General features: G+C 42.5%; 1 protein-coding gene across 2 annotated transcripts in view; it reads left to right on the top strand.

The window, feature by feature from the left end:
- ZFYVE26 (zinc finger FYVE-type containing 26) overlaps positions 1-12,973 on the top strand; it is a 373,042-nt gene that overhangs the window by 332,167 nt on the left and 27,902 nt on the right. For both annotated transcript variants that reach the window (XM_077256962.1, XM_077256969.1), the window contains 3 exons: positions 2,437-2,535; positions 3,500-3,666; positions 6,736-6,872. In XM_077256962.1, coding sequence (XP_077113077.1) covers positions 2,437-2,535; positions 3,500-3,666; positions 6,736-6,872 — 403 coding nt within the window. The remainder of the gene's footprint in view (positions 1-2,436; positions 2,536-3,499; positions 3,667-6,735; positions 6,873-12,973) is intronic.

Here is a 12,973-nt window from a genome sequence, read left to right on the forward strand (position 1 = left end):
GCAACAAGGCAGGTGATCATTGAGAGTAGAAGAAGAAAGTCTTGATGAGAGGCTGAAGAAATTGGGCCATGGTATAGCTGACTCGCCTGGTGAATAGAAAACCCAGCTGTCTCAAGCAGCAGCAAAAATGGGAGTAATTTGTCATCCGCCACTATGAAATCCACTTTCAGTAGTATCCATCTACTTATCCAGTTCGTCGCCAAGGGACGCTGCATCAGATGGAGGCAAGGTAGTAGCTCTAGAGGACTACTGAGGAATTGGTTCGTCCACAGAGGAAGAAAAGGATCTCTGATCTTTTAGAGGAGCTGCATGCTCCTGCTGTTAGTTCATAGAAGCCCCTATGAGTAGGTAAGTACATTTGCGGCAATCTACTTTGCTACAGTTGTGCTTACTGCTGGCCAACTACTTACTCACTTCAGGATGCAATGTTGGATAAAGGCAAGGTTGTGACTCTACTGGACCCCTGAGGAGCCATTGGAGAAGGACATGTTCCTCAGAGGTCTCCCATTTCTTTGGCAAGCAGGACAAAATTAGGAAAAAACGCCAAGTGCCATTATTGCCGACCACTCTAGAAGGTGAGAATGACTCAACATTAACAAGGAAAGTATACTTCACTGTCCCGCATTACGATTTAGCATGCTGGAGGACGGCTTGGCATACAGCTCGGATTCAGACAGTGGTAACCCACAAGAATTCAGACTGTGCAGGAGGTATCTGCTTGAGGAGACTATGGCTCTCTTACAATAATTTCTACAAGATGCTGATTTGTGCTTGTATATGGGCTTTTATGAGCTTCAGCCTGAAACTGCAATAACTCAAGAGTCCTGAGTCTGAGTTAACTATGGTCAAGATCTTGGGATTGGCCCATTCATAGGGTCTCGCTATTGAGAAGAGCCAGAGCATTCTGAGCCGCGAACAGCAGCCCTGAAAACTAAGAGATTCTGGCTAAGCACATAGGATTGTGAACTACAGTGAGTGAAAGCAAGATTGTGTTGCGACAAATGTTATTTTTTCTGGGTTTGAGGGCCTGAAGAAGCAAAGGATCTCACTGACCAGAAGGGCCCCTGCCTGAGCCCAGGGGTAGCTAGGTAGAAAGTTCCTGAAGTCCAAGTCTGTGTACCTTGATATCCACCAGCACAGTCTAGGCAGGATGTGAACATTGAAAGGTCCTGTTTCATTTTGGAACAAAGTGGAAAAATCCAGCTTCCAAAAATATCAAAATTTATTGAAGATAAAATCCAAAGTCCACAAACATGGTTCACAGGGAAGAGAATAGCAGCATGCTACGCGTTTCGAACAATAAGTTCTTTTTCAAAGCTTTGAAAAAGAACTTATTGTTCGAAACGCGTAGCATGCTGCTATTCTCTTCCCTGTGAACCATGTTTGTGGACTTTGGATTTTATCTTCAATAAATTTTGATATTTTTGGAAGCTGGATTTTTCCACTTTGTTCCATTGCCTCACGTGAAGACTGCACGTTATCCGGGCTTCCCCACTACAAATGCCTAATAGGTGAGCTGGTTTTCCACTTTTTTTTTTCTCCTGTTTCATTTTACCTTTTGGCTAGGGATAAATCCTTCTTCCTCCTGAAAATCAACGTTCAGGACATTATAATTACACTTCTGCTCTCTGAAGTGACGCGATGATGGTGGGGCCAGCATACAGCTGCGGTCAGAGGTTAACAGAGGTTGTGGCCAAGTCCCCACAGAAGCTTGAAGCTTCAGTAGACCCTGTTCACATCAGAAACTGCTGCAGGGTATCTAAAAATGTATACAATTTGTGAATGGCAATAGAGGCAAGGGAACACATACAAAAGAAGAAAGTTCCTTGGAATTAATCGTTAGCAGCTTCAGAGAACTGGTGTACTGGAGCCCAGGAGCAGTGGATTCCCAAGGATTCATATAAATTATGAAGAAGAAAACCTAAAAATTAAATGCTACCCACATAGCCACTACACCCAAAATTACCATTGTGGAAATTAGAGGAGAGGATGTTTGAATGCGCACCTGTCGGTTACTGGAGGGCACTTCCAGTGTCACCCCCTTTGTGGCCTCACACAGTAGTGGAGATACTGGGAGGTTTTATAATGTGGTGCTCCCCTGTGGCCTTTCTGGACTATAAAAGAAGAGAAGTAGGGGAAATTGGCACCACCTCACAAAATGAGTATAATGAAAAAAATGCAGCAGATCTGATGCAGGCCTCTTACGGAAACTAGGCAAAAACTGAGGTGTCTAGTGTCTGAGAGGATATAGCCCGCCATGCGGAGCCAACACTTAATTTTTTTCTGCCTAGTGGCTGGGCCTATACCATGCTTCTGCGTCTCCAATGCTATGAACGAGAAAGGAACATTTAGCTGGCTGATTTCCTGTATTACTCCATTCACATACCTGTAGCAGGTGGTAGCATTTGCATTGATGCATTGAATTCATTTCTCCAGATTCTGTGAGTCGAGTTCCAGAAAGCAGCAGTCAGCCTGCAGATCCAGAACAAGTATTGCTACCCTCCCCTGCGGAGCTGACTAATTCACCTTATGTGGGTAAGAATTTTGGCATTTAATTGATGGTACTTTAAAGGAAATATTTCACCTTGTAAAATGCTTTTTAACTGCTGCGAGGTTAATTTGCAGGTAAATAAGGTTACAATGCTGCCTGGCCACCCTTCTGAAAGAGCAGCTACTGGGAGAAATGAACTCCCTCCCGAGACTCGCCAGCTCTGTCGTGGGGGAGGTGCCTGGAGCTGTTATTGTCATCTCTCACAGCACTGTCCACTACACTGTGATCGGTGGCTGTAAGCATGTCACAACGTTTTTATTTGTCAGCTTGTGGTGCAGGGTACGTGTGCTGATCAAACTGGCAAAGTGTTGTGCATTCACCCCCTGGTCAAAGTATAATAAGCAGTGCTGTGAGTGACAATAAGCGCTCCCTCCCTGCATCGCCCCATGACTGAAAGCCAGCAGCTCCCGGAAGGGAATAAGTTAGTTTTCAGAAGTGTAATGCTTTTTAACATTATATCTGCAGGTAAATAGTGTTTTCCAAGGTGACAGGTTCCCTTTAAGACCCCCTTACACATTAGGCTAACGTCGAACAAAACCACTGTTTTCGATAGGTTTGGCAGACGTTGGTCTAATGTCCATATAGGGCCCCAACAGATCATTGTCAGGGGAGATAAAGATTCGGCATCTCTATTTTTGGACTGCCTAATCTTTTGTTCTCTGAGGATGTCTGACGGCTATGCTCTCGTAAAGAACACGAGCAGTTGGCAGAATGAGTGTTCCTGGGGAGAGCAAGGTAAGACAGCTGCCAGTCGAATGATCAGCCAAACCATCGTTCGCAGGGCAGCTATCTTAAGTGTATGGAGGAGGCTTTAGTTTGCAGTCATTGCATAGGTTTCTGCATTTTTATGTGAAGATGCTTTTTAGGCTCAGGGCCCGCTATCAATTCTGACTCTCCGTATTTCACGGCCCAAGTATCTGACATTTTTCATTGTCCTTTCTGGTCCAGAACGATTTCGGTTGCAGTCTCCAGCAGGTCATCCAGATAAAGTACACAGGAGGAACAGGTCTTCTCCAGAGTTCATACCTCCGGACAAAGCTCCAGCAAAAACGCAATGGATACCAGATGAAACCGAAGTCACCTGCATGGTCTGTAAGAATGAGAGGTTCACCATGGTAAGAAGGGCCACACTACTCATTTGTTCACAGATCGGCATTATTATTCCATCTTGTTTTATCTCTTACTTATGTTTACTGCTTCCGTTCAAATATTCTCCCGTTACCCGCTGGTCCCTGTGCTTCTGAAGCTGCAATGATGGCAAACATGTGGCCAAATAGTTTTTGTCTGCATGGGTAACTTGTCCATGTTGGGAAGTCATTGAAGCAGTGAGAAGTGAAGAGATTGGCACCAGTCGGGATGTGCTGGAACAGGAGTGACTGAGGATTAGTAACGGAAGTAGATAACTTGTTTTAAGTCACAAAAAAATACTTAGACGTCCATGAATTTACCTGAAACTTCACTGAAAGATAAATTCAGACACGAGGAGACAAGGATAGTAGTAAACGTTTGACCAAGGCCATCTTTATTAGAGCTTGACTATTAACAATAACGAAAAACATTATATACCGTATTTTTTGAACTATAAGATGCACCTAAGTTTCAGAAGAGGCAAATAGAAAAAAAAAATTAAGCAAAAAATGTGGTCATGATGCACTGTTATGCACCCTCGTGCCCATCCTGGTATACATGGCCCCCTAATCCTTATTCTGGTATACATGGCCCCCTCATCACCATCCTTGTATACATGGCCCCCTCATCCCCATCCTGGTGTTCATGGCCCCCTCATCCCCATCCTGGTGTTCATGGCTCCCTCATCCCCATCCTGGTGTTCATGGCCCCCTCATCCCCATTTTGGTGTTCATGACCCCCTCATCCCCATTTTGGTGTTCATGACCCCCTCATCCCCATTTTGGTGTTCATGACCCCCTCATCCCCATTTTGGTGTTCATGACCCCCTCATCCCCATCCTGGTGTTCATGGCCCCCTCATCCCCATCCTGGTGTTCATGGCCCCCTCATCCCCATCCTGGTGTTCATGGCTCCCTCATCCCCATCCTGGTGTTCATGGCCCCCTCATCCCTATCCTGTTGTTCATGGCCCTATCAGAAAAATTAGCCAATAGCCACAGCCGCTGGCTTCCTGCAGCTGATGGGCGATCATGTGTCCCTGCTACTAAAGAGAATGAATATTCACTGCTCTCCACTCACATGGGCATGGGGAGCAGTGAATATTCATTCACTTTTGTAGCGGGCACACATGATCGCCCAGCTGCTGCAGGAGCCGGCGGCTGTATCTAACACTGTGCCCGCTATAAAAGAGAAATGAATATTCACTGCTCCACACATCCATAGTACCTCTTGGCGCCGGCTTCAGTGTATAGAGGTGGAAAGGATTATGGGCGTGGGGAGCAGTGAATTTTCATTTCTCTTTAATATGAGGCACAGACGTTAGCTGCAGCAGCCAGCTCCTGCCTCCTGTGACCCGCTCCTCCGCAGCTGCCACTCCCCCACCCCCACTACATCCCCATCCACAGCAGGAACATCCAGACTATAAGAAGCACCCCCTATTTTTCACCAAATTTTTGGAGGTAAAATGTGAGTCTTAGAAAAGAAAAATGCAGTAAATAATAGTAGCTGGTAGCCAAAACCAATTCAATAATGAATTCACATAAACCTTTTATTCCCAACCTCTTAGTACTCCATGATAAATAGGTGTGCATGGAGCATGTCAGGGTTTTTTAAGCATATAAACTATAAACATAAGGATGAATGACCTCGGGGAGGAGGGTTTTTGAGCAGGCTCAGGAGCTGAGCCTGCTCTGTAGAAGACTTTTGCCAACTATATTAAGTAGCCGATATCTGTGCTTAAAAAGCTACCACCAATCGCTACTGTTAACAGCTTAAGTGCCGCTGTCCATCACGGAAAGTGGCATTTAAACAACACGATCGTGGAGAGCCGATGGGTTACCATGACCGTTATGGATTCGCTGGAGACTACTGTAACCTGCCCTGATAATTCTTCTGTGATGTCCAACCATCATAGGAGACCATTATTTTTAATAGTCACATCAATATTGCAGAATAAACGATGAGGCAATCACAGGATCGAGTCCTCTACACAACTGAAAATAAAAGAGAAATGTTATATATACATACATACATATATATATATATATATATATATATATATATATATATATATATATATATATATTTTTTTTTTTTTTTTCTAATCTCTCCCCTTTAATCCGGTTCAAAATAAAGAAATATTAAATAAATTAAATATAAATATTTGGTATCAGTCCAAACTGCAAACTTTTTTTATTTGTTTGGTAAATGTCGTAAGTAAAAATAAAAAAACGTGTACTGCTTTTTTTTTTTTCTTTCTTTTTTTCTGTACCGACCACAAAAAATGCAATAAAGTGATCAGCGCGTATTAGGTACCCAAAAATGGTGTAAAAAATGGCAGCTCGCCATGCAAAAAAGCAAGCACCAAACTGCTCCATTGATGTAAAAAAAATGTTTTCATTTTTTTATTTTTTAAACCACCAAAGTTAAAAAAAATAAACTATACGTGTTTTGAGATTGCCGTAATCATACTGACCTGAAGAATCATTTTCTACTTTTTTTTTTTTTTTTTTCTTACCGCAAAATTAGCACTAAAATGTAACCCAATAAACAAAAGTGGAATTGCAGAGTATTGTATACCATTCCCATTTGGAATTTTACTATAGACACTATGGTAAAATGAATGGTGTCTCTCATAGCTGCAACTCGTCCCAGAAAGAGCCATTTCTATTTCAACAGAAAAATAAAAAAGATGGGTAGACAAAATACAAATTGACTACGTCCTTAAGGATACAAAGTAAATCATCAGTCCATAGATTTACAATTTAATTTCTCCACTCACCTACAAAAGAGCTATTTGCCATTCCTTGTAATGAAGATGGCATGACAAAATATGAGAGACCTGAGGCGAGAGGGCAGGTAATGACACCTGTGGTTACCTCACGTGGATAAACCTCCAGGGACCTACAGCAACCCTTAAAGATCTGAGCAAATATCCTGAGAAAATTTGTTCCATCATGGTCACTATTAACCCATTTTTCCCTTTCCAAGAAGGGAATTTTTGTAACTGCAAAGGAAAAGTCATCTCATTGATACCCGTGTGTTGTCTCCCCGGTAGTTCAACCGCAGACATCATTGCAGGCGATGTGGAAGACTCGTCTGCAGCTCCTGTTCCATGAAGAAGATGGTGGTTGAAGGCTGCCGGGAAAACCCTGCCCGTGTGTGTGATCAATGTCATAACTATTTTTTTGCAGAGTAAGTATTTCATTTACTAAGGACGAGCATGAAAATGTCATCGTATTGTCAGTCAATTTATTGAAACATTTCCAGGAGCAATAACCGATAAATGGCACTAAGAGATACTTAAAATTGTCAATTTGCAAGGAATAAAACTAATTAGTGAAGATGGTTCTGAATCAGTTCATGGGAATTGGTCGGCATTAGTGGGTTGTTGAACGGGAACCCAATGAACTGCCTCTTACCTGCCAGCATCTTCTTCTCGTCTTTCAATTAGCTGGCCTGGCTCAACTTCACATGTGAATAATTCCAACCCGGCTAATCAAAAGAAGAGTCTAGGATGCTGGGAGTTCTTGGAGCTCCAGTCTGTCTACCGCAGAGCGCCACAGGACCGGTTTCTGAAAACTGATCTGTACTAATTGGTATAATGGACGTCCATCGAGGCAACAGATGCTCTTTAAATATAATGGATAAACGTATCTGTCCTAAAAAATCATCCCTTAGATAGGGGGTGAATACTGCAACACAGCCCCAATGCATGATTGATCCACCCCCATGCTTAATGGTTGGTGAGATGTTCATTTCCTGAAATTCTGTGCCCTTTTTTCTCCACACATACCTTTCGATCATTGCGGCCAAAGAGGTTTTTTTTTTAACCTCATCGATCCACAGGACTTGTTTTCAAATTGCATCAGGCTTGTTTAGATGTTATGTTGCACACTTCTGATACTGAATTTTATTGTGAGGATGCAGGAGAGGTTTTCTTCTAGTAACTGTTCCATGAAGGCCATATTTGTGAAGGTATCTCTGAACAGTAGAATTATGTTCCACAACTTCAGAGTCTGCACAATTTTTCTGAAGGTCTATTGCAGTCAAACGGGGGTTCTGATTTTCCTCTCTAGCAATCCTATGAGCAGTGCTCACTAAAATTTTTGCTTCCAGACCTCATCTTGACCTTCAATGTTCCTGTTAACTGCCATTTCTTAATTACATTTCGAACTGAGGAAAGGGTAACTTGTAAATCCTTTGATATCTTCTTATAGCCTTCTCCTGCTTTGTGGGCTTCCACCATTTTCAGATTGTTAGGCAGCTGCTTGGAAGAACCCATGGCTGCTGTTTTGTTTTATTTTTTTTTGTTTTTCTTGGCACAAGGTTATAGAAGGCTGAGGTTTTTTTTTACAAAGCTGGCAAATATGCTTCTCCTGGCCTCTCCTAATAATGATAGTGAAAAAGCCAAATCTCTAGCAGGCTAATTAAGGTCTGAAACTGAGGTGAAAGTTATCTGAGCACACAAATCTCCAAGGGTGCCCAAACTTTTTTATCAGTCAATTTTACTTTTTGTAATTTTTAAAATGTAAAAAAAAAATTTTGTGAGATGAATTGACGTTGGTACCATTTTCAGGCGAATTACATTTTTTGATCGCTTTCTATTCTGATTTTTGGGAGGCAGAATGAGCAAAAACCAGCAATTCTGGAATTGTGTTTTTTATGCTGTTGTGCGTGTGGTAAAATTGATAAGGCAACTTTATTCTTCGGATCAGTGCGATTACAGCAATACCACATTTATATACTTTTTTTGTTTTGGTGCTTCTACGCAAAAAAAACTATTTTATAGTAAAAATAACACAGGTCAACAAAAAAAAATTTTTTTTCTGGTGTCCAAAATATTTTAATGAATTTGGGGTATTTTTGGGGTGCTGATTCTGAATATGTCATCAGTTTTGCCAGATTGGCTCAAGTTTTTGAGATTTTTGGTATCTTATTTATAGCACTTGTTGGTAAATGCGACGCATCATCTCATTAATTTCTTTGGATTAGTACTTGAACTGAGCAGTTCTCAATATAGTTTTGTGTTAATTAGTGTTCTAAAAGTTTGTTCATAGCTTGATTTTTGCACTAACTTTATGTTGTTGTCTGTTTTCCAGTGAAAAGCATGAACTCATCAAGAAGAAGTTGTCTTAACGATCCAGACTCATTCTGTTACATTTGTGGTGAATACACACTGCCAAAACATAGAAGAAACATAACAGACTTCGTAAAAAAAGTGTATTTTGCCTATTTTGGGGTTATGCTTGGGGACCAAGACAAGTTTTGGGCACCACACATAGTGTGCAAAGTATGTATCGAATTATTACGAAAATGGAGCAAAGGACAAAGAAAAAGCTTCAAATTTGGTGTTCCAATGGTGTGGAGAGAGCCAAAAAATCATCATGATGACTTATTTTTGTGCAGTGCAAGTGCAAGGATTCAATAAGCATAAGAAACGAAAATGGGAGTAACATGGAATCTGCAAGAAGGCCTGTCCCTCATTGTGAAGATGTGCCTGTACCTGTGTTTACCATAAATAACAGTCATCATGATGATTTTTTGGCTCTCTCCACACCATTGGAACACCAAATTTGAAGCTTTTTCTTTGTCCTTTGCTCCATTTTCGTAATAATTCGATACATGCTTTGCACACTATGTGTGGTGCCCAAAACTTGTCTTGGTCCCCAAGCATAACCCCAAAATAGGCAAAATACACTTTTTTTACGAAGTCTGTTATGTTTCTTCTATGTTTTGGCAGTGTGTATTCACCACAAATGTAACAGAATGAGTCTGGATCGTTAAGACAACTTCTTCTTGATGAGTTCATGCTTTTCACTGGAAAACAGACAACAACATAAAGTTAGTGCAAAAATCAAGCTATGAACAAACTTTTAGAACACTAATTAACACAAAACTATATTGAGAACTGCTCAGTTCAAGTACTAATCCAAAGAAATTAATGAGATGATGCGTCGCATTTACCAACAAGTGCTATAAATAAGATACCAAAAATCTCAAAAACTTGAGCCAATCTGGCAAAACTGATGACATATTCAGAATCAGCACCCCAAAAATACCCTAAATTCGATGAAATATCTTTGGCACCAAAAATGCTGTTGACCAGTGTAATTATTTTTGCTTCTTTATTCTGAGCGCTACAACTTTTTTTATTTTTCTCCTTATGGAGCTGTACAGCGATTTATTTTTTGCAGGACAAGATGTCGTTTTCAGCCGTACCATTTTTATTTATATCCGTCTTATTGATCTCGTTTTATTGCACTTTTTGTTCGGCGGTATGATAATAAAGCATTGTTTTTTTGCCTCTTTCTAATTTTTATTTTTTTTTTTTAATTACGGTATTCATGTTAGGGGTTAATTAGTCGGAGAGTTTTATAGATTGGGTCATTACGGATACCAAATATGTGTACTTTTTTATTTTGGGTTTTATATAAATGTATTTAATGGATTTTTTTTTTACTTTTATTCATTTTTCTTTTAACAATTTATCAAGTTTTCCTGTCCTAATCACTGAACTGATACTCTGCAATGCTTTTGCATTGTAGGGCATCAGATTAGTGTCTCGCAGGCAAGGGATGACCTCTCCTGCTCTGAGCAGGAGCCTACAGGCCACCGTCCATTGGTGACCCCATGGCAATCTTTCTGCTTGGGGTCACCATGGAGACCATCAGAGCTTTGGGAGCAGATAGGGCGTTTCCTCCCTCTGCAATGCCCTTCAATGTTGCGGTCACTATTGACAGCGGCATCAGCTGGGTTAAATGCCATCAATTTGTGCTAGCACCGATCATGGGCGTTGCTGCAGGGTGTCAGCGTTTGATTGCGGCAGTGTTCGGTGTGAGCCTGCACGACCATCACTCAATGTCTGTACAGCAGTTTGCGGGAACGCAGCTCTCGAAGCACCGTACATATATGGTGGGAAGGGGTTAAGCATAGTCATCTCATCAGCGTATTTTATGTTAAAGAGACCAAGATGTTTTAGATTGCTTTTAAGTGTACCCATGCCACCGTAGTTCCGTAGTATGAATTTTACTGTTCTTTATGATCTTGGAGCTGGGTTTCCTCTTGGCTTCAGACACCTTTATAGAACATTTTATTGTTATGTATTGCATTATGCTAATAATTGGTCACACGCGCAGGTGGTTTGTGTGCCCACTGTGCCACAAGGACTGGCCTGCCTGAGAAGGGGCATGGCTAAGCGGCTACCTGGTGTTCGCTGGAGTTCCTTATGGTGGCGTCAAGCTCGTCTGCAGGTAGCCGCCAGGTACCACTTCTAGGCAAAACCCGTTACTGCAGCTGCTGACATTGGCTACATTCAGACTGGACTGCTTTGGACACTGGTTTAAGAAGTTCAGATACACTGAATATTCCTAGGGATACGTACAAACACAAGGGCCTCGGATACAGGTACTAAAGTTAAGAGTATATCGTGGCACAGCTGTGAAGTAGCAGATAATCAAACTTGGCACTCAACTCTGGGGCCTCCATTGAATGAAAATTTTAATGCAGTCACAAATCAGATAGACGTTTCGGTCATAAATGGATCTTCATCAGTAAACGGCAAAGTACACAAAGTAAATAATACAGCCTCTTGTTACATCATGATTATATATAAAAAAAATTAAAGAAACAGAATGACTAACAAAGTTGAAGGAAACATTATATATTCTAATGTCTCTCTACAAGAGCAGACTGAACTAATAAATCGCCAAAATTGTGAGGGGGGAGGGAAATTGAGGAAAAAAAAAGGGTAAAGGGTTACCTACCCAACTGCTTAGATTCGGTATGTGGAAAACATTATATGGATATAAACCTGCAAGGGTAGAAGTGGTCCTGTAAGTGCTGGGTCCAATGTTTCAGAAGTGACTAGAACGTATATATGTGAGTAACATCTAACTTTAAAAGGTTAATACCTGTTTATAATAAGTCAAGCCAGTATAAGTGAAATGTCTGTGTATGAGAACACTGGTATAAAGGATACAGGTAATGGCACAGGCCGCACACGGACAGAGGAATTAGGATCAGGCAGTCACCACGCTAGAACCAGGGACATCGGGTACAGGACTGGCCGCACCAGGAGTTCGGATTCATGGATGGCCACACAAGGACCAGGAGTTTGGGTTTATAGGTGGCCACACAAGGACCAGGAGTTCGGGTTCAGGGATGGCCACACGAGGACCAGGAGTTTGGGTTCAGGGATGGCCACACAAGGACCAGGAGTTTGGGTTCAGGGATGGCCACACAAGGACCAGGAGTTCGGGTTCAGGGATGGCCACACAAGGACCAGGAGTTCGGGTTCAGGGATGGCCACACAAGGACCAGGAGTTCGGGTTCATGGATGGCCACACAAGGACCAGGAGTTCGGGTTCAGGGATGGCCTAACCACTCACTATTAGGAGAAACTACACACTAACGAATACTGTTGCTTTGGCGACTCCCTATGGGGGAGGGAGCATCTTAATATATACTTATCTTGTAATGTCTTCACATCCTGTTCCATCCAGATGTGTGCAGATCCCAGAATTCCATGCGGCGGAAGTTCACCGACCGCCATATTGGGACACCCAAGTGAGGGGTCTCTCAATATGGAAACTGCTGGTGGTACCAGCCTCTTGTGCGGTCGCAACACACACACACACACACACACACACACACACACACACACACACACACACACACACACACACACACACACACACTGTATGCGCTGTACACACACTGTATACGCCATACGCACCACACACGGGCACACATTGTATACACCGTACACACCACACACACACTGTATATGCCTTGCGCAACACACACTGTATACGCCGTACGCAGCCTCTTGCGTGGTACAACCAGCGGAACACCATCGTGAACACGCCGCCGCCAGGCTCAGCCGAATGATTCACTGACTGCTGCCATCTTTGTACAGGATGAGCGCATGCGCAGTTTTAATGTGAACGCCACTATCTGTCTGCACAAAGATGGCGGCGGTCTGATTTACTACGCCTGCACGAATTTCGGGCAGGTGCAGTGAATCATTCGGCTGACCCCGGCGGCTGATGCGCAATGTGTCTACAGGCAGAGGAAGCCGGTCATGTTAAGTGTTTTCTCACAAGCGAAAACTCATTTTAAAAATAGTCTGTCTGACCGTGTACGAGAGCACATGGGGTACGCAGGTCAAAGAAGAGATGACATGAGAGAAGACAGCAGATGGGGGAGAGAGAAAGCGCACAGGGGTGAGAGAGACAGAGCACAGGGGGAAGACAGCTCAAATGGGTCAGCACGAGGGGAGAACACAGCACAGA

Source organism: Ranitomeya variabilis, chromosome 1, assembly GCF_051348905.1.
Source record: "Ranitomeya variabilis isolate aRanVar5 chromosome 1, aRanVar5.hap1, whole genome shotgun sequence".
NCBI lineage: Eukaryota > Metazoa > Chordata > Amphibia > Anura > Dendrobatidae > Ranitomeya > Ranitomeya variabilis.